General features: G+C 36.7%; 1 protein-coding gene across 1 annotated transcript in view; it reads left to right on the forward strand.

The window, feature by feature from the left end:
• The window catches only part of CPA6 (carboxypeptidase A6), a 279,958-nt gene that overhangs the window by 252,831 nt on the left and 3,555 nt on the right, over window positions 1-23,572 (forward strand). The window contains exons 9-10 of the mRNA XM_012663144.1: window positions 14,695-14,897; window positions 19,617-19,701. Of these exons, the coding sequence (XP_012518598.1) occupies window positions 14,695-14,897; window positions 19,617-19,701 (288 nt within the window). The remainder of the gene's footprint in view (window positions 1-14,694; window positions 14,898-19,616; window positions 19,702-23,572) is intronic.

Raw genomic sequence — 23,572 nt, forward strand, 5'->3', positions numbered from 1 at the left:
CCTCCTCTCCCCCGAATTGATTTCTCTTGAGTTTTACTTCCATATGTGCATATAAGTATTGATCAATTTTTTCCAATTTAGTATTGAGTACATGTGGTGCTTGCCTTTCCATTCTTGTGATACTCCACTTAGAAGGATGGTCTTCAGTTCCATCCAGGTTATTACAAAAGACACTAGATCACGATTTTTTTATGGCTGAGTAGTACTCCATGGTATACATACACCAGATTTTATTAATCCACTCACGTATTGATGGGCACTTGGGTTGACTCCACATCTTTGCAATTGTGAATTGGGCTGTTATAAACATTCTAGTGCAAGTGTCCTTTTTATAAAATGTCTTTTTTTCCTTTAGGTAAATACCTAGTAGTGGGTTTGTTGGATCAAATAGTGGTTCTACTTGTAGCTCTTTTAGTTATCTTCATACTACTTTCCATAGAGGTTGTACTAGTCTGCAGTCCCACAACAGTGTATAAGTGCTGCTTTCTCTCTACATCCATGCCAGCATTTGTTGTTTTGGAACTTTTTGATAAAAGGCATTCTCACTGGAGATAAGTGATATCTCATTGTGCTTTTGATATGCATTTCCCTGATGATTAAAGATGTTGAACATTTTTTCCTGTGTTTGTTGGCCATTAGTCTATCTTCAGTTGAAAAGTTTCTGTTCATGTCTTTTGGCCACTTTTTAATGGGTTGTTTGATTTTTTTTCCTTGCTGATTTGCTTGAGTTCTTTGTAGATTCTGGTTATCAGGCCTTTATTGGATATATAACATGCAGATATTTCCTCCCATTCTATAGTTTGTCTATTCACTCTATTGATTGTTTCAGTGGCTGTGCAGAAGCTTTTTAATTTGACCAGGTCCCATTTATTTATTTTTGTTATTGCCATGATTGCTTTTGGGCTCTTGTCATAAATTCTTTGCCTAGGCTGATATCTATAAAAGTTTTTCCAACATTTTCTTCCAGAATCCTTGTAGTTTCATGCCTTAGGTTTAAGTCTGTTATCCATCATGAATTAATTTTTGTGAGTGGTAAGAGGTGTGGATCCTGTTTTAGTCTTCTGCATGTGGCTATCCAATTTTCCCAGGACAATTCACTCTTTGTTGGTGATATGATCTTATATCTAGAAAACTCCAAAGATTCAACCAAGAGACTCCTAGAATAGATAAATAAATTCAGCAAAGTCTCAGACTACAAAATCAGTGTACACAAATCAGTAGCTTTCATATATACCAATAATAGTCAAGATGAGAATCAGATCAAAGACAGAATACCTTTCACTATAGCAACAAAGAAAATAAAATAGCTAGGAATATCTAAGGAGGTGAAAGACCTCCATAGGGAGAACTACAAAACACGGAGGAAAGAAATTGCAGAGGACATAAACAGATGGAAAAACATATCATGCTCATGGATTAGCAGATCAACATTGTTAAAATGTCTATACTACCCAAAGCGATTTACAAATTCAAAGCAATACCCATTAAAATACCAATGTTATTTTTCACAGACCTAGAAAAAATAGTTCTATGCCTCTATGGAACCAGAAAAGACCCTGAATAGCTAATGCAACCTTATATAATAAGAACAAATCAGGAGGCATCACTTTACCAGACTTCAAGCTATACAAGGTTATAGTAACCAAAACAGTATGGTACTGGCACAAAAACAGAGACATAGATCTACAGATCAAAACAGAGAACCCAGATATGTATCCATCCTCATTTTGCCATCTGATCTTTCACAAAACAGAAGAAAACATACACTGGAGTAAATAATCCCTATTCAGGTTTTTTTTGATAGCACATGTGCCTCCAAAATGAAGTTTAAAGAGATGGCTTAGGTGACTAATTCCCAGATTACCTTTGATAGAAGCAAAGGTGGAGGACAGAAAGGAAGAAGATGAGAAGAACATTGACAGTATCATGAAGTGGCTTCTACCTCACCATTCTGAAAAGACCACCTGAAAAACAGTTATCAATTCACAATAATGACAACAGCAACAACAAAAAATAATAAAGGAAAAATTATGAAATATGAATGAAGAACATAAAACACAATCTGAACAAATGGAATGGCATATAACCTGTCCTTGGATTGGGTGACTCAATGTAATAAAATCCCAAAATCACTATAAATTATATGCAATTCCAATTAGAATCTCAATGAAGTTTTTATTTTTCTATTCTGCTTTTAGCAATTAGATAAAATGATTATAGAATTTATATGGAAAAGTAAATGGACAAAAAAGCCAATAAAATGGTGAAAAAGAAGACTAGTGAGGGGAACTTGTCTTGCCTGTATCAGAGCATACTTTAATGCTGCCGTAGATTACTAGGGTACTGGTATGGGAATAGACATATAGATCAGCAGAACAGAACAGAGAATCCAGGAATTGATCCACACATGCAGCACACTTTAATATATGACCAAGGTAGTATTTTGATTCAGTGGGGAAATGATAGGATATTTAGTAAATTATGCTGACAGAATTGGTTATCCATCTAGAAAAAAACTGAACATATAACCATGTTGCATAAATATAAAAATAAATCCAGAAGGAGTAAAGACTTAGATGAAAAAAATAAAATGATAAAATTCTATAGAAGAAAATCTAGAAAGTACCTATAATCTTTAAAGTTAAGAAAAACTTTCTTAACCAAGACAGGAAACCCAAAAGCCAGTTTTTAAAAAGACATAGTAATTATGTAAAATTTAAAATGTCTAAAATAATAAAAATCACCATAAACAACTGAATAGAAACATTATAGATTTAAAGATAAAATGCAATGCAGATGAAAGACAATCTATACAAAGCAATTTTATATATGAGTAAGAAAAAGATAAACAGCCTAAGAGAAAGTAAAATGAGCCAAGGACATGATTAAACAATTCAGAGGGAGTCCAATCTAAAATAAACATGAATATAAGCATACTTGCAATAAGGAAAGAAAATTAAATTTTTGCCATCAAACTGGCAAAAATCAAAAGGTGATATATTTGTAGGGTATTTACAGATAGGGATGAAGGAGAAATGGTACTCTCATATACTGCTTGTGGAAGTATAAATGGTAGCAATCTTAGTAAACAATCTGGCAAAAGAAAAACTATAGAAATTAAAAATACATCCTATTAAAACTTTAAAATTTTGAATCATGTGAATTTGTCATCTATTAAAAATTATGCATATACACATCCTTCAACCCGGTGTCCTATTCCTATATGTCTGTCCTATAGAAATAAAAGCACTCATATGTAAGGATATGTATACTCTGGTATTTATTGCAGTATTATTTCTGACAGATCAATAATAATATCCCACTTTCTTTATTGTAGTGTTGTTTATCACGGCAAAAAGAGAGAGAGAAATAAATATAATTCCCAACAATAGGCAGGCAGGAGACTAAATTATGTCACAACTTCAATAGAATGAATTTAAAAGAATGAATTCAAATTGATGTGGAAGAAATTCCACAAAATATCATTGAAGGAAAAAGCAAGAGGCCAAAAAACTGTGATTATAGTTTCATTTAGTGACCAAAAATAGCTCCTATATATGTATGAATGTATAAAAATAGCTCCTATATATGTATATCTATCCATGTAAAGATACATAAATGCATGGGTGCATGAATATGCACACTTACAGATGTGTGTGTTTGTAAATTTTATTAACAACAACACTCGGTTGTTAATTAACATGGATTATTTGAGGGCAAGTTGACAGTAGAAGATGCAAGTGAAAACCAAATTTTTTAGAAGAAAACAACAATTTTTAATGGCATTGTGATTCCATTTATGAGAAACGTAAAAGCTATAAATGAAAAGAAAAACATAGAAAATTAAAATATAACCAATGAAAACATGCCATAATAACTATGACTTCCTGTTACTGCTTACTATAGGACTCAGCTGCACCTCTCAAGTCAATTTCCACAGAGGCCAGTTGCAGCAAAACGTAGAATAAAATCATATTTGTCTGCCATTTTTCTGGTTTTACTTATTTCCCTTTTGAAAACTCTAACTTTTTTCTTTTTTTTAATTTAATTTTTTATTTCAGCATATTACGGGGGTACAAATCTTTAGATTTCCTATATTGCCTTTGCCCCATCCGAGTCAGAGCTTCAAGCATGTCCATCCCCCAGATTGTGCCCACTGTGCCCATTGGGTGTGAATATCTCATACCTTGCTTCCTCCACCCATCTGCCTGACACCTGATGAATGTTACTACTAAGTGTGCACATAAGTGTTGATCAGTTAATACCAATGTGATGGTGAGTACATGTGGTGATTGTTTTTCCATTCTTATGATACTTCACTAAGTAGAATGGGCTCCAGCTCTATCCAGGACATTACAAGAGGTGTTTTTTGTGCCTGAGTAGAACTCCATGATATACATATACCACAATTTATTAATCCACTCATGTATTGATGGACACTTGGGTTGTTTCCACATCTTTGCAATTGTGAATTGTGCTGCTATAAACATTCCAGTGCAGATGTCTTTTTATAGAATGTCTTTTTTTCCATTGGGTAGATGCCCAGTAATGCGATTGCTGGATCAAATGGTAGTTCTACTTTTAGCTCTTTGAGGTATCTCCATATTGCTTTCCACAGAGGTTGTACTAGTTTGCAGTCCCACCAGCAGTGTATGAGTGTTCCTATCTCTCTGCATCCACACCAACATTTATTCTGCCATTCTCACTGGAGTTAAGTTATATCTCAATGTGATTTTGATTTGTGTTTCCCAGATGATTAGAGATGTTGAGCATTTTTTCATATGTTTGTTGGCCATTAGTCTGTCTTCTTTTGAAAAGTTTCTGTTCATGTCCTTTGCCTATTTTTTAGTGGGGTTATTTGATTTTTTTCTTGCTGATTTTCCTGAGTTGTATATAGATTCTAGTTATCAACCCTTTATCAGATATGTAGCATGCAGATATTTTCTCCCATTCTGCAGGTTCTCTGTTTGCTCTCATGATCGTTTCCTTGGCTGTGCAGAAGCTTTTTAATTTGACCAGGTCCCATTTATTTATTTTTGTTGTTGCCATGTTTGCCTTTGGGGTCTTCTTCATAAATTCTTTCCCTATGCCAATGTCTATAAGAGTTTTTCCAACACTTTCTTCTAGAATTTTTATAGTTTCATGCCTTAGGTTTAAGTCCGTTATCCACCGTGAGCTGATTTTTGTAAGAGGCAAGAGGTGTGGATCCTGTTTCAGTCTTCTACATGTGTCTATCCAACTTTCCCAGAACCATTACTGAATAAGGATTCTTTTCCCCAGTGTATGTTTTTGTCTGCTTTATCAAAGATTAGATGGCTATATGAGGATGGTTTTATATCTGGGTTCTCAGTTCTGTTCCACTTGTCCATGTCTCCACATGATCTTCTCAAAAGATGCACAAAAAGCATTCAACAAAATTCAGCAACCTTTTAGGATAAGAATGCCTAACAAAATAGACATAGATGGGACTTACCTAAAAATGATACAAGCCATATATGACAAACTCATAGTCAACATCATACTGAACAGGGAAAAATTGAAAGCATTCCCGTTTAGAACTGGAACCAGACAAGGTTGCTGGAAGTCTAGCCAGAACAGTCAGACAAGACAAGGAAATCAAGGGCATCCAAATGGGGACAGAAGAGGTCAAACTATTGCTCTTTGCTGACAATATTATCTTATATCTAGAAAAACCCCAAACAAAGATTCTGTCAGGAGACTACTGGAATTGATAAACAAATTCAGCAAAGTCTTAGGTTACAATATCAATGTACACAAATCAGTAGTATTCCTATATACCAGCAACAATCAAACTGAGAACAAAATCGAAGACTCAATACCCTTCATAATAGCAGCAAAGAAAATAAAATACCTAGGAATATATTTAAGTAAGGAGGTGAAAGACCTTTACAGGGAGAACTACAAAACACTGAGGAAGGAAATAGCAGAGGACGTAAACAGGTGGAAAACCATACTATGCTCATGGGTTGGCAGAATCAACATTGTTAAAATGTCTATACTACCCAAAATGATCTACAGATTCAATGCAATCCCTATTAAAATACCAACATCATTTTTCACAGATCTAGAAAAAATAATTCTATGCTGTGTGGAACTAGAGAAGACGCCATATAGCAAAAGCAATCTTAAGCAAAAAGAACTAACTGAGGGCCATCAATTTACCAGACTTCAAGCTATACTACAAGAATATAGCAACTAAAACAGCATGGTACTGGCACAAGAACTTTTTTCTTTTTAAAAACTGTTTCTCAGATCTCTATTTTATCCTTCTTAATTTTTTTTACTTACACAATTGCTATAATATTACAGAAATAAAACATTAGAAAAAAATGATTAGCATATTACCAACCTAACTACTATTCTTTAGTACATCTCCTTCCCCCCCCACCCCGTGGATATTTTTAACCTTCTCATTTATACAAATCCATGTTCTTTTTTCCACTAAATAATTATAACCATTTTTTCATGTATTTGTTGAATTCACTCTCTATGTCTATTCTTAAGAGAAACAAATTATTTTTTGGAAAAAAAAGTCCAGAAAGACTACAGATTGCAATACATATATTTTTCCATAAAAATTCCAGTTAGGAGATCAACCAAGAACTTTGTATATTCACATTCTTTCATATCATCATTTACATCATATATTCATTTAGGAAAAACAATAATTGGACACTCCTAAAGTATTTAAGTTAGATTTCATCTGTCTTTCTCATCCTTATTTTAAAAAAATTAATGTCTTTCTGCACAATTTGTTAACACACTTAAAATGTTTTAATGACTGTTTAATTCATCTCTAAACCATTCTTTCTAGACATTATTTTTGTATGTTTCATATAATATTGGCCTACAAATAAGACATTTATATAAATTCAAAATGTATGTCAGGAATACACAAAAAGTTTCTCACTGATGGGATGAGCAATTAAAAACTTTTGGAGGAAATCTGAAGTCTCTTCTACTGTACAAGGCCTGTGATGACTCCTGGTTTTTGATCCCACTCATTCACATCCTTTCCAGAACTTTCTCCCATCAATAGTCTCTCTCCTCTTTCTTCCTCTATGCTTTATTCCCCATAATTCCCCATCGTTTGTTTAGACATACTTAAGTTTTGTCATCCCTAAAAAAAATTTAAGTCTTCCTCTTATCCCAAGCTTACCTCTAGCCATCATTCTGTATCCTTCCTTCCCTTGTGGACCAAGCTTCCTAAAAAAGAGTCTGTATTCACTATCTCCTACTCTTCTCTTCCCGGTCTTCCCTCTCAGTGCATATGATATCTTGTCTTTGCCCATACCATTCCACTAATTTGTCTAAAGGAAAAGTCCCCAGTTGTTTTGTTACTATAAAGTTGAATACACTTCTTGTCTGCATTTTACATGCAGATCACACCCTCCTTCTTGAAACATCAAGTCCCTGGGTCCTTTGACACTAGCATCTTATGGTCCTCCTACTTTCCTGACAATTCCTCCTTAGTTTGAAGATAGATTCCTCTCACTCTTCTTGCCTCTTTTAAATACTGATATTCCTCACAGTTTGATGTTTGGTTTGTTGTTTTTTTTCATCCAAATGCTATTTTGAATGATTTCACTCTCATAAAATGATAATGACCTCCAGATCTTTTTCTCTAGCTTAATATTTCCTTTTAGTTTCATAGTCATATCCAGTACCCTATTAGACATCTCTCCTGGCAGCCTCAGGCTTCTCAAACTCAATATGTCCAAAATGAAATTCATCATCTTCCTTTTCTCTACATGTCCACATTCCTCCTCATGTATTCAATGTTTCAATCAATAAAATTATCAACTCAGCCAACCCAGAAATGTAGGGTGTTATCAGATGCCCCTTCCTTGTCCTATACACTCAACCAAACACTGAGTGTAGTTAGTGAATCTTCCAAATACTTCTTTAATGCATCCCAATGGTGTTATTTCTAATATCACTACCCTAATTCCAGCTGTCAACATCTCTGGCCTGGATTATTGTATTTGTATCTTGATTTTGCCTCCCTGAGTATAGACTTGCCTGTTACACATCTATCCTCTAAACTTTTATAAGATCAATCTAAAATGAAAATCTGACCATGGTTTAAAACTCTTTATGGTTAAGAGGCTGAGGGAAAGAGAAATGTGAATTGATTGCTAATAAGTATGGGGTTTCCTTTTGGAGTGATGTGAATGTTCTAAAATTAAATAGTGGTGATGGTTGCACAGTTCAGTATATTTAGTAAATATACTAAAAACCACTGAATTGTACACTTTAGAAGGGTGAATTCTATTATATGTAATTTATATCTAAATAAAGCGGTCATAAAAGAACAAAAACCTCACAGTTGTGTTAGTTCGGGACCTCCAAGAAGCAGGCATCAATTCAGGATTAGATGTACAAGAGATTTATTGGCAGAAACATTTGTGAAGAATAAAGGAGAGGAAGCAAAAATAGGCTAGGACAGTCTTTGTTCCATGATGCAGGTCAGAAACTTATGCAAGGAGAGGAGAAATGAGCATTGCATTGAAAGAGTCTCAGACTAAAGCACAGCTCTAAGAAAGGCTCAGCCAGGCCGATGGGGAGTTCTCAAGCCCCACTTGCCCTAAAGAGCAGTGGTCGCCAATCTTTTTGGCACCAGGGACTGGTTTCATGGAAGACAATTTTTCCAGGGATGGGACTGGGGGTTGCTGGGGAGGGGGTAGGGACAGAGCTCTGCTTCTGGTCCCTAACAGGCCACAGACCAGTACCGGTCAGTGGCCCAGGGTTGGGGACTGCAGCTATGGAGAATACCTACATCCTATAAGAACGGACTTGCACTAGTATCTCTACCATGATCAGCCATTGTCTGGGAGCAACTATGCTTGCTGCAGCAGAGATCTGAGTGGTACACTTCATGGCCACAACAGAGGTTTTTTTACTGCCTAGAGGATACTACAAGCTCCTTTGCATAATATATAAAATGTTCCATGAACTAATCCCTAATTACACTCTAGACTCATCCACCAAAACTCCCTCCCTGACTTCCATTTTATGTTGAAGTTCAGTACTAAATCTTTCTTACCTTTTACTCCATTGTTGATATTGCTCTCACTACCTGAAACTATCTTCTAACTCATATCTATCCTTCGAGACTTATCTCTTCCAAGAGACATTATCTCCTATAAGCAGACTTTCCTGAACATGCACACAAGGTAACTGCCCCTTCTCTCTGCTTCTATGATATCTTCTAAATATATCACAGCACTTACCACATTATATTATCTATTATCTGTACGTCTTCCAGTCTAATCTATGTTTCTGAACTCAGGGTCTGTGGCTTTTCATATTTGATCCCCAGTGCATAACATGGTGTCTAGAATGGAACAAATGTTCCATTTAATTCAACTTCAGCTTGTAATTAAAAAACAGAAGTTTATTACATGTATTATTACATTATTACACATGATCTGATTTATGTTATTGTCTATATTTTGTGTTTCTTTATATTTCTTTGTTCTTTTTTGTAAAGTTGTGGTTTTAATACTATCTACCACATAAAGGCGATGTGAGAATTAAATAAGATACTTCGGGTAAAGAGCCTGACATACAGTGAGTCCCAACAAAGGAAGAGGTGGTGGTATCGGCACAACCATAGTGTTGCTGGCAGAATCTGCAAGAAGCTATTTTTAAATTTTGATTTTTTACTAATAATAGGATTATAAAAATTCTTTACAACATTCAAAACATACTTTTTAAAAAGTAACTTATTTTAAAGAAAATTTGGAAAAGATATAGTCTAATATCTATCATTTTCCTAAACATTTTTTTCTTTCCCTCTTTGTTTTTTCTGATGTTAGTTTCTAAACCTTCAAAACTTCTTAATTCATTATTCATTATGTATGGTCAGACACATTTTCAAAGTCCTCCTTCCCCACCACTCAGATAATCTTCATCAACAAAACTTAGTTATTCAAGAACACCTCCTTTATGTTCATCCCCACATTCCGTAAGCCCATCTGGATGGGTGATATGAAGGCAAAGGATTGGAGAAAGCACCTAACTAACAACAACCAAACCCTCATGGTTCTTGCTTCCATACCATGTTTCGTTTTTGTTCTTTAAATCATTAAGCTATTTAAAATTTACTTTTGTATATTTAGGTTGTAAGGGTCCAACCTTGTTTTCTCCATATTATAAGCTAGTTTTCTCAACATCATCCACTAAACAATCATTTCCATAGTGATTTGTGATATACCCTCTGTCATTATACCAAATTCCCAAGTGTTCTGTGCCATTAGTCTACTAGTCTGTTCCTAACTTGATATCATATCATTTATATTATTATACCTATCTGGCATGTTTTAATGCCTGGTAGTGTAAGTCCTTTCCATTTGTTCTTCTTTTCCAAGATTTTCTTAACCATTTATTCTCCCTCAAAAATTTTAGTTTTTTTAGTTGAGTTTTCCCTCAAAATCCTGCTGCTGGTATTTCTGTTAAATTTGAATTGAACAATAAATAAATAGGGAAGGATTGACATCTTTACAATACCAAGTCATCATACGCATGAACATGGTATAATTCTCTAATTCAGTTCTTTATCATAGATATTTTAATAGAGTTTAACATTTTCTGATAGTCATGTATTCTTTGATAGGTTAATGCCTAGATATTGTGAATAGTACCTTATTTTCTACTACACATCCTCATATATAATACTGCCATGGGTAGAATTACCCTATTGAATTTTTTTTTTTTGATTGGCCACCCTATTGAATTTTTTAATTTGATCTTTTATCTGGGTATCTTGGAGACTCCTCTACTTTTTGCAAGACAAACAATGCCCCAGAGAATGTGTCCTATATAGGATCTAGGTTTTCTAAAGCAGGATATTCTCTCAAAATACTATAACTGGATAGTGTTCCCCCAAATTTCATATCCATTGGGACTTCAGAATATGACTTTATTTAGAAATAGGGTATTTGCAGAAGTAATTAGTTACAATGAAGTATACTGGATTAGGGTGGGTCTGAAATCCAATGGCTGTTTGTCTTTCTAGGAAGAGGAGAGGACACACACACAAACACAGGGAAGAAGGCCATGTGAAGATATAGGCAGAGACTGGAGCATAGTCATGTGCTGTGTATCAGTGTTTTAGTCAACAACTAATTACATATATAAAGGTGGTCCCATGAGATTGTAATACCGCATTTTTACTGTACCTTTTCTATGTTTAGATACATAAATACTTACCATTATGCTACAGTTGCCCAGAGTATTCAGTACAGTAACACGCCGTACAGGTTTGCAGCCTAGGAGCAATGGGCCACGCCATGTAACCTAGGTGTGTAGTAGGCTAGACCCTCTGGGTTTGTGTAAGTGCACTCTGTGATGTTCAGTCAATGACAAAATTGCCTAATGACGCATTTCTCAGAACGTATCTCCTCCCTTAAGCAGCACATGACTGGAAGGCATCTACAAACCAAGGAATGCCAAGGATTACCAGGACTCACCAGAAACCAGGAAGAGGCAAGGGAGGATTCTGCTCCAGAGCATCTAGAGAGTGGATAGCCCTGCTGGCACCTTGATTTCAGACTTTTAGCCTCAAGAACTGTTAGAAAATAAATTTCTGTTGTTTTAGCCACTCAGTTTGGGGCAATGTATTGTGGCAGCCTTGGGAAACTAATATAAACACCAAGTCTGCCACAATACCAAAAGTAGATATCTGATATATCTACTTATACATTTTTTTCTGTAGACACGATATTGCTGATCTTTAGTTTTCTATGTAAAAATATCAGTAATTTGATGGATGAATTTAATCTATTAGCATTCTTCATAATCATTGCTACATTAAGACTTATTCCTGCCATCTTAATTTATTTTTTAATTTATTTCATAATATTATGGGGGTCTAAACGATTTGGTTACATAAATAGCTTTTGTACCCTGCCCATCTCCCAGATAGTGTGCATTGCACCTATTAGGTGTGATTTTACCCATCTCCTTCTCCCCCCGCCCACCTTTTTTTTTTTTTCCAAGGCAGAGTCTCACTCTGTCACCCAGGGTAGAGTGCAGTGGTGTCACTATACCTCACTGCAACCTCAAACTCCTGGGCTCAAGCGATCCTCCTGCCTCAGCCTCCCAAGTAGCTGGGACTACAGGTGCGTACCACCACACCCAGCCCCTAGTAATTTTTTCTATTTTTGGTAAAGACGGGTCTCACTCTTGCTCAGGCTGGTCTTGAACTCCTGACCTCAAGGGATCCACCCGCCTCAGCCTCCCAGAGTGCTAGGATTACAGGTGTGAACCACTACGCCTGGCCCATCTTAATTTCTGTTGTCTATTTGCCAGTGTTTCTTCTTTCCCCTTTTTTTCCTCCTTTACTATTTTGTATTGGATGGGTCAACCTTACTTCTGCTAGTTGTGAAGTTTGTGTTCTGTTTTTCTTCTTCTGGTTGTTAACCCTAACTCAAGACCCGTACTTAGGTTTTTCTTCCATCAGTTTCTAAGTTTAATCAATATCTATATCTCCTTTTCAAAAGAGACTAACAACTTAACATTCTTTTTCCTCCCCTGGTCCTCATCCCTATCCTTCCATCGATTTGTGATCTCCTAGAATTTGACACCAAGATCATTACACTTCTTTTCCCCTTTGGACATTGCTTATTTAGATAGCAGATGTTACTAAGTTGCTTACTCTCCTGTAATTTTCATATCAAACAAGTGTTACTCATTATTTTGTTAGAATACTTTCTCCACAGGTGTTTTCAAAGTATGTCAGTGTGTAGTATATACTTTTGAGGCCTTTTATGCCAGAGAACATCAGTGAGAATGAGAATTCAGCTAGACATAAAAGTCTAGATTCAAAATTCCTTTTTAATAAACACTTTGGAAATACTACTTTAGTGTTGCTGTTGAAAAGTCAAATGTGAATCTGATTCTTGTTCAAATGACCTGCTTTTTTTCCTCTGGAATTGTTTCCTTTTCCTAAATTTCACTTTAATAGTCAAAGTGTTGATATTGCCCACTTTATCTCTTTTGTTTGGTGCACAATAAGTCTGTTCAATCTTTCCTTAATTGTGGGGAAATTTTAATTAGCAGTTCTTCAAATATTAATGTTTAACTTTACTTTTTTTCTTTCCTTCTAGGGCTCCTATTAATCACATATTGAAGCTTATTCTATTTTTCATACCCTTTAATTTTTCTCTCATTTTTCCAATTCTTTATCCCTCCCTGATGCCTTCTGGGAGTGTTTCAAACCCCACTCAATCTCATTAGTTCATTCATCGACTGTATTCATTCAGCTCATGAATTAAGTATTTTGTCTCTACTATATCTGACTGGTACTTTTTTATAACTCCGTGTCCCTGTTTGTTTCCAGTGTCCTCCAATAGGCCCTTGAAAATATTTATTAGGATTATTGTAAATTCTTGTTTTCTCTGGTTCATGAGTTCTGCTCCCTCCAGAATGAATTGTTCAGTTTGTGATCTCACCTGTCTAGTGCTTTACGTCGACATTGCACAGATCTCTATTTTTCCCACTCCCTTCAGAGCATCAGCTATAGCTTTTCTATTACGTCCTGGGTTCCATCTGCATTCCACTTGCTTCTGAGGCAATTCCAGAATGAGATCAAAGGAGGGAATCCCCCGTTGCTGTGAGTTCCCCGTCTCGACTCTCCTACAGCATAAACTACACTTAACGTCCTCGAGATTTAACCCAATTTGACTTGGTTGTCTTTTCATGTTCTGTAGAATTAGACTATGTCACAGAATCACCAAATGTTTTCCATTTGTTTATAAGAGCATTATTATTTTCTAAAGGAAGAGGAGAGAGAGCAATGACCCCATATGGCAAATTAACCTTGGAAAATTTCTTAGAATTATAACATTTTGCGATTGTTATAGTGATTCTTATTTTCCTCCCTTCCATAGACTTCTTGATAAGTATTCCTTGTATATGATTTTTTAATTCAAAAACTGTTAAAATTTTGAAGATTTCCTAACCAAACTTTAACCAGCCCCCAAGATAACAAGAGAAGCCTCTTGGGTTTGACAAAACTAGTCTGGATATTGCTGATCTAAAAATATGATAGAAATTGGTCTGGCGTGTTCTTTGAAATTATTTCTGGACTGCCTTTATGTTTTTGCTCTATCAATATTGGTATCTTATCAGACACCGTTACAGATGTCTAGCCTTTTCTTTCAATCTGACTTAGACTTACATGACAAATATTTGTTGGATGCTTGCCGTACTCTTGTTCTACTTGCCGGGTGCCCAGCAAGAAAGACACGGTCCCAGCCTTCACAGAGCATTAGAGTCTAAGAAAGAATCTAGATTGAATGCAGGTTCTATGAGAGCCTACATTCTGTGGGATTTGTTTTTGTTTGTTTGTTTTTCTGTGTTGTTTCCAGTGTATCCCAGGCACCTAGAATGGTATAAACACTGGTCGAATGTTAAATGAGTAAATTATTGAACGCCAATTATAAGTGTGTTGAATGTTATAAAGAGAGAGTACAGGTGTTGTGGAGCACGGGGACTTGAATCACCTTGGAATTTATAGTATTGATTCCCATAGATAAGCAGTTAGATGAGTTGCTTAATAATACCATATGTTTACAGAAATAAAAGTCACCATTTAACAATGCTGATTTGTGTTTCTCATTTTTTCCCTGCCCATCCCCCCACCCCCTTATCTTTTCTGACTTGCAGATGAAGGAGCTTCTGTGCACCCTTGTGATGATACATACTGTGGCCCTTTCCCAGAGTCTGAGCCAGAAGTGAAGGCCGTAGCTAACTTCCTCCGAAAACACAGAAAGCACATCGGGGCTTACCTCTCCTTTCACGCCTACGCTCAGATGTTGCTATACCCCTATTCTTACAAATACGCAACCATTCCCAACTTTAGCTGTGTGGTAAGTGTTTGGCCCCGTATGTGTGTGTGAGGCTTCATGCTTCCTCTCTGATGCTAAGATGGTTCAAAGTACTACTGATAATGGCAAACACATACAGTGTTTATTCTAAGAAATATTTTACATGTATTAACTCATTTATTTTTCATAACAATCATATAAGATAAATTTTATTATCCTCACTTTACTGATGAGGAAACTGAGTCCCAAAGAGATTAAGTGACTAGACTAAGGACACATAGCTACCAAATGTCATAGCTAGGACTCAGCCCTGAGTCTAGCTCCAGAGTTACTGCTTTTGACCACTGTGCTGCTTCTCAAATGCAATCATTTCAAACCTATTTACATTCTTACCACAGGTTATTCCGGAAAGGTCAGGATGGATTTCATTAGTATTATAGCTTCAGTCACATGTGCAGAGCTGTAATTAACTTTATTGAGTAAATAATTGTTCATAAATTATAGTCTGACTCTCATTAATTAAAAGCAAGTTTTAATTTATAAGCGCTATTTGCTTAATGCTTAAGTCTCCAGGCATGTATCTGACAAGTTAGTACTAAGAAGGAACCAACTTGCAGACAAAAGATTTCTTGAAAATGAAAAAGCGGAGTTCCTTTCTCTCCTATATCAGAAACCCAACAAGCTATTCACTGTAGGGCACAATTTGTCATAAAGCAAGTCATTTCAGAGCCTATAGCATCTAAAGGCCTACAGTTCAAAACTAATGTATGGTGTTAGAAGTCAGGATGGCAATTACCTTTGGGGACAAGGGAGGGGGCACAAAGGGGTTTGTGGGTTGCTGCTCCTCTTCTTCTTCTTGACCTGGATGGTGGTACATGAACGTGTTCAATTTGTGATCATTCACTGAGCTATAAACTCAAAATTGGGGTACTCTTCTGAATGTATATTTGAGGGCATTTTTGCCTCCTGACACCAAGCATGTGATGTCTTTTCCAACACCACTTCTTCAACATCACTTGGGTGTCCAACCATTCAATTCCAGTCCGACACTGATTACCCAAGGTTAGCTTCAGACTCCGCAGGTTTAAGGACTCAGTCTCACAAGATGGCCTCACTTCAGACACCAGTCACAAGCAGGGGTTCCCAGGTTACCCACACTTCTGTCCAACTTGAAGCCTCCCACCATCGCTTCTTCAGGTTCCGTATTTCACTAGAATGATTCATAGAGCTCAGGGAAGTGCTTTACTTACTAATACCTCTTTATTATAAAACACACAACTCAGGAGTAGCCAAGAGAAGGAGAAGCACAAAGCAAGGTATGGAGGGCGGGTGTGCAGGCTTCCTTGCATTCTCCAGGTGCATCAGATGTGTTCATCAACCCAGGAGCTCTCCAAATCCTATTGTTTAGGGCTTCTATGGGATTTCATTACATAGGTATAATTGATTATATCATTGACCATTGGTGACTGAACTCACTCTCTGGCCCCTCTCTCCTCCTCAGAGGATGGGGAATAAATGGGGCTAAAAGTTCCAACTCCCTAATCACATGGTTTGGTCTTTCTGGCACTAGCCTCCCCCTCCCCCCATCCTGAAGCTATCTAGGGGCCCCCAGTCACCAGTCATCTCATCAGCATACAAAAGACACTCTTAGCACTCTGGAGATTCCAAGATTTTTAGGAACCTTGCACCAGGAACTAGGGACAAAGACTGAATATTTATTTTTTTTATTATACTACAACATTATACTTGAATTAAAAAGTTTTTCTAAAATAGAAGCTTTCCCTTTCTCCCTATACCTTGAACTCCAAATTTTGCACTGATTGCTGGAGTTTCAGGAATTCCTGACTTAGATGTCTAAGAACCAGGAGGAAGCAGAATGTGAGGAAGCCAGAAGAAAGCCTGGGGAAGGCTTTCATTCTGTCCAAAAGGGGAACTCTGTTCTTGGCATTCCAAGAATTCTGAGCAAGTTCCCTCTATATAGAAATATTGTATAGTCGCATTCTGTAGTGCTGTTCTTTAGCTGCTCTGTGAGTCAAAGAGCCTTTCCTTTGTTGTCGTTGTTGCTGCAGCTGCAGCTGTTGTTTTGTTGACCTGGCCTCATGACACCTTGTATCGCAATATATCTATAGGCAAACGTTCAGCCCTTTCTTAAGTGGGAACAGTGTCTATTTACATTCTTAACAACAGATGATGTGGAGTATGCGATATATAAAAATTATTACATGAGAATGTTCTTCATATTTTAAATTTATCTTCCCACAGTAAGTTAAACCTATTTTCCTTTTGCCTTGGATTAGAGGATGTGGCATAAGAATAGATCAGTGGTTGAAAACCAAGGCTGAATTTGCCTCCCAATGGACATCTGGCAATGTCTGGAGACATTTCTGATTGTCACAACGGGGGTGGGGGATGCTATTGGCATCTAGTGGGCAGATGCCAAGGATGCTGCCAATCATCCTACAGTGCACAGGACAGCCCCCCACAGCAAAGAATTATTCAGTTCAAAATGCCAGTAGTGCCATTGTTGAGAAATCCTGGAGTGGGTTAAGCATAAGCTAAATCGATAAAACTAAGATTACAATTCTCAGAAACTAGTCAGTCTCTGAATGTTAACCAGAAACCATCAAATTTTCTTAAAAATCTTCAAAAACATTTCATCAGTATGTAAGAGTCTGTGTTCCTGCTAACGTTTTTTTAAGTCATTCATTAGGTTGCTTTTTAAATAGAAAATATATCCCTTCCTCAGCTGAAGACTAAGTAAGGCCTAGGTCCTTTTGGACAAATTGGAAAGAAAAAACAATGGAGAAAGGAGGAATCACTTAAGTAAACTCTTTAAAATATTAATAGGTATCTAGGCGTGCTACCCTGGAAAATAATTATTGGGGAAAATGATAAAAGTTTTCACTTTTTGCGCACAGATATTATCCAAACCCCTTGTCAACATGTACCTATAGCCAAATGGCAGAAGTACAGTGAGCTCACAAGGCTAAAACTGTGTACATAATTTGTGTAAATAGGCAAAGTGGTTATCTTTTCTTTCTTAGATTCTTTTTCCCTCTGGGTTTGGTCATCTGAAATAATGAGGAACAAAGGTCTCCTCACCAGCAGAATACAATAATCTTCTAAATGTAGAAATATCTGCCCTTGCCATGGAATATTGCTGAGATTGTTGGAGATGTTAACATCTTAGAACATTCTCCATAAAGATATCTCATTATGGTGTTTACAATCCTTTTCTGTTGGCTCCTGTGGAAAGAATGTCATCATCAGTGAGATCAATAATAAATAGTCTGCCAGCTTCTGGAGCCTGGTCCCTGAATAGCCACAAAGGGTGGCATTTGCTGCAAATACTGCCTTGTGCGTCCCTGAGCTGAATGAGGACAGCAACCTGAAGCTCAGTCCAGCACACACCACCATGTTGTCCAGAGTGTATCAAAGTATTAAATTATTCATAGGCAAATTGAAATGGGAGAATTGTATACTGGTTTCAACATACTTCTTTTCCTTTCACTTGTCATACAATACTTCTCTAACTCCTCTTGAAACTAGTGCTTTTATACTATTTGAAAATGTTTAAAGGATAGTATCATTCCAGTCATAGTAGAATATCCACCTTTTAGTATTTCGATTGTGTTGAGGATTTTTTCTAATTTTTGGCATTGGTAGGAAGAGTTCTACCTTAGAATTTCTGCTTCTGAGCAGTACCTGGCTAAGCTCTGTGGGAGGCATGTGTAACCTCAGAAGTCAGGAAGCATTCTGAAGTTGTTCCCATGCCCTGTAACGATAAACACAGCATAAGAGAGAAGTCATTCTTACAGAATTAAAGAATTTTTTAATTGATACAGCTATGTTTTGTTTGTTTGTTTGTTTGTTTGTTTTGAGACAGAGACTCACTGTGTTGCCCGGGCTAGAGTGCCGTGGCGTCAGCCTAGCTCACAGCAACCTCAAACTCCTGGGCTCAAGCAATCCTCCTGCCTCAGCCTCCCGAGTAGCTGGGACTACAGGCATGCGCCACCATGCCTGGCTAATTTTTTCTATATATTTTTAGTTGTCCAATTAATTTCTTTCTATTTTTAGTAGAGACGGGGTCTCACTCTTGCTCAGGCTGGTTTCGAACTCCTGAGCTCAAACAATCCACCCGCCTCGGCCTCCCAGAGAGCTAGGAGATACAGCTATGTTTTAAATACCTTGTACATAGCCACTGAAATATATGCTTAAGAATCAATATTATTATCTTAATACTTTTACAGATTTATTCTTATTCAACATTCATATAAGAAATATCAATCAAGCATCTGTTATATACAGACACAGGACTGGGTATGAGCTGTGAATAAGACTGACCTGGCTCCTTCCCTGCCAAACATTTTGTGATTTATAGAAATAGGTGTCCCTGAACTAAAGTGAAGAGGACAGAACACTAAATCAGCCTTAGAAAATATGGATACTTAACCACTCTTTGCTCTGTACTGCCAGCAGACCCATTTAACCTCACCAAGCCTCCCTTTCCTCATTGGCAAAATGGAAACATTATTGATCACTGGATCATTGTGAGACAAAAGAAATGATGTGTTCCAAAACATGTTGCAAATGGAGCATGTGACATAAGAATAATAGAATATTATTATTAAATATAGCCGGTAACTAATGTGCCCATCACCGTCCTCTGCGTTGATGACTAATCAAGGCTCACACAATATGTTAGTGTTTCTAAAAGGATCAGTGTAATAGTATGTAGCATTTCTCCATTTTCCCTCACAGGAATCTGCAGCTTACAAAGCTGTGAATGCACTTCAGTCAGCGTACGGAGTACGGTACAGATACGGACCTGCCTCCAGAACGTTGTGTAAGTTTCTTGTGTATGTTGTGTTAGAATCATCTCTCTTGAACCAATATCCTGTACCATAACTTCCTTTTAAAAAGGAGAAAGCGTATTCTCCCTAAAGTGGTATTTTTGACTATCAAATTAGCCAAGGAAGATGGAAGGAGTTTGTATCTGATTACTTTTACACAGCGTGACAGAAGTCACTGTACCCACTTAAACAAATTCTAAGCAGAGAATGTACTAAGCATGCAGTAATGACTGCAAGTTGGACAGAGACCTTATGACAGTAGAACCTACGAAAACGGGCTCCTTGAGCAACTGTAGCTACTGTGAGGGTGGAAATGGCCTTGAGAAGATAATGAAATAAATGTTTCAGCCCTACAGCAGCTTCCCTTTTGTTCCTTCCCTCCACCGTTCTTGTTATGAAATCCTATTTCTTATGTGGTACCTCCAGCTGAATTTTCCCTTAAAAGGTGATTAAAAAGTATTTCTTCTTGCATATTGAAAAAGAAAGCAACTGGGTATATGGAAAGAACTTGGACAAAAGATGTGGATTCTAGTCCTAATTCGGCCAGGTGTGTCATCCTGGCCAAGATATTTATTAATCCTGGGCTTTAGTTTCCACAACTGTAACATGAAGAATTGGACTAAATCATTACTCATGGCCTTTCAAACTCTGAAATTCATTCACTATATGACTTGGAAAATCTAGTGAGAAGTCATCTGAAAGTCTATGTATACATATGAAGGTAAACACACGAATGTATATGTGTGTATAGATAGTGACATCTGGTTATGCTTCTCAGTAAGGTGGCAAATTTCTCCTGATTTCTTTAATCTACCTGTCATTATATTGCTAATGTCTTACCACTCACTTTCTTCAGCCTTCAGAACAAAAGCTTGGTTCATCAATTAACATTGCTTATGAAATGAGTTTATCCTAATAATAAGAATGTCACAAGTATCAGTAGATTTTTTTTCCAAAGTCCACGATCATTGGTCCCATGCTGACCTTTTTAGAACTGGTTTTCAATAGTCACCCTGAAAGGGGAAAAATAGTAGTAGTATTTTAAGAATCACATTACCAATACTAATATATAAAAAACATTAATTTTTAAATATCTTGCTAACAGTTCACCTTTTCAGCTTTATATAAAGGCACAGTCATAGTATTATATTTACCAAGAACAATCTGTTACTATAGAAATGAGGCTGTCACATCACCATGATGTCACTGTTGGCACATATTGTCTCTGGCTTTGGCTACTATGACTACTATTTGTAGTTCCAATGTACTCTAACCAGAGGGACACAGAAGACACAGCCAATCTTCTGTCCTTAACTGAAGCAAAGGGAATCTGAGAAACAGCAGAGTCATTTAATTGTCATTTTCACATAATGATTCCATCTCTAACTTGTCCTCGGAAAAACATCATAAAAAGTGGTATTATTTGAGTAAATTAGCATGCTCTGGAAATTTAATAACAGCAATAATAGGATTATATCAAGCTGGATCATATAAATTTCAGGAAAACATACAAAGATTTTCTATAAAACAATTATTCATTTAATAAATGGTTTTTAAGAGCCTGTTAGACTAAAAACTGCATACTAGGCACTTTGGGGTATAAAGATGCAAAATAATAACAGCTAATATTAATATATCCTGAGCACTTTCAAGTGGTTTATTATTTCATTTAATTTTCATAACAACCTTATGTAGCAGGTACTATATTTTTTCAAAAAGGGAGACTGAGGCATAGAGAAGTCACCCAGAAGGTGGTAAAAACAGATGCAGCCCATGCCAGCCGTCTGCCTCTAGCGCCCTGCTTTCAACTTCGTGCTGAAAAGCTGGAGAGTGTGAGGTCACAGGAGCCAGAAGCAGAGTAGCCAGAAAGGCTTGTCAGCGATGTTAAATGCTGTGGAGAGCCTGAAAGTGAGATCTGAGGGAAAACAAAAAACAGAAAGGAGACTAGGACTGCAGCCACTGGTGACCTTCAAGAACAAAATGTAATAGACAGAGGCCAGAGCCAGCTTGAAAGTGGTTGAGGACTTACGAGCAACATATATAGATTCCCCTTTGAGTTCTAAAGCAAAAGAAAGAAGTAAAAAAGGATGGTAACCAGGGATATATGGCAGGATTGTGAGAAGGAACTGCTATAGGAAAGGGGTCTTCGAGTACTTTGGCCAGGGGTGGGGAACCTTTTCATGTTGGAAGGCACATTAATTTAACTGTAATCAAGTAAGGCTGCATTCAAGAAACTTCAATTAGATATACTTTTTTTTTTATTTCAGCATATTATGGGGGTACAAATGTTTAGATTACATATATTGCCCTTGCCTCCCTGCCCCCAGTCAGAGCTTCAAGCGTGTCCATCCCCCAAACGGTGGGCATCACACTCATTATGTATGTTTAAACCCATCCCCTCCTCCCCCTCTCATCTGCCTGACACCGGATGAACGTTATTGCTATATGTACACTTAGGTGTTGATCAGTTAAAACCAATTTAATGGTGAGTACATGTGGTGTTTATTTTTCCATTCTTGGGATACTTCACTTAGTAGAATGGGTTCCAGCTCTATCCAGAAGAATACAAGAGGTGCTATATCACCATTGTTTCTTAAAGCTGAATAGTACTCCATGGTATTCATATACCACATTTTATTAATCCACTCATGTATTGATGGGCACTTGGGTTGTTTCTACATCTTTGCAATTGTGAATTGCGCTGCTATAGACATTGAAGTACAGATGTCTTTTTTATAGAATGTCTTTTGTTCTTTTGGGTAGATAACCAGTAATGGGATTGCTGGATCAAGGAGATATACTTTAAAATGTACCTTATTTTGTAAAAATCTAACTACTATGTACTTAATAATTTCAAACAATGAAAACTATTTGTTAATTTTAAAGTTAACCTTTTAATGACTTTGTTGTGTCCACTTTTTGTCGGAAAGCTTTTGAATATTTGGTTGCAGCATGGAGGCCCGCAGTTTCAGTTGATCCTCTAGATGGGTATCAGTCATTTGTGACCTTAAGGGTATCTTGATTTGGGTTAGGTAGAAGAATGTAGATTTGCAGCAATAAATGGTTGAAAAGCATGAAAGCATTTTTCAGGCATGTTTCTAAAGGCATGGGTATTCTACTTCATTTTTCCATATTTCAATTGGATGTTTCTCAGCAGCAAACAAATGACTTTAAAATCTCATATACTGAGAGCTCAATCAATTTCATCTGTAGTTCTTTAGGTGCCTTGCTGATATCAACTAGGTGAGGCTGAAATGCTAATTTGAATGTGATGTCGTGATTCTCAAAGTCAGTGAACCTTTCATTGTATTCTTCAGTTAATAAATCTATAACAGTTGTGTATTCTTCAGATGATTCGCATATATCATCCTGCTCATCAATGACCTTTGCTAACTGGGGAAAATGTTCATCCGAAATCTCCTTTTAAAGAAGTGTTTAGAAAAAAGATAGCATTTTTCAAAATGCTTGCATTTTTTGCCACATATCATATATAGACTTAGTTTTACCTTGCAAAGAAATATTCAACTAGTTTTGATTTGACATGCTATCACGTAGAAATGCTGCATTCCTATAGAAATCTTCTTTTAATAATTCACATGGCTGATTGTGTTCTTCATAAAATTTAACTATCTGTTCTCGCACAGATAAAATTTTGGCTAACACCATCTTTGCAATAGCCAATGCACCTTAGAATGATGTGGCAAATCCACACTGAATACCTCATCATTCAACCTTAGCATGTTATGACCTGACCGTGCCATGTTGCATTTGCACCAATATAGTTAATATTACTTATAACTTGTTGCAAAGTGTCACTTAAAATAGTATCTCTAGCACAGAGATTTTGCTGATGCAACATACAAT

The sequence above is a fragment of the Propithecus coquereli genome, unplaced genomic scaffold (genome assembly GCF_000956105.1).
Source record: "Propithecus coquereli isolate 6110/MARCELLA unplaced genomic scaffold, Pcoq_1.0 Scaffold8, whole genome shotgun sequence".
NCBI lineage: Eukaryota > Metazoa > Chordata > Mammalia > Primates > Indriidae > Propithecus > Propithecus coquereli.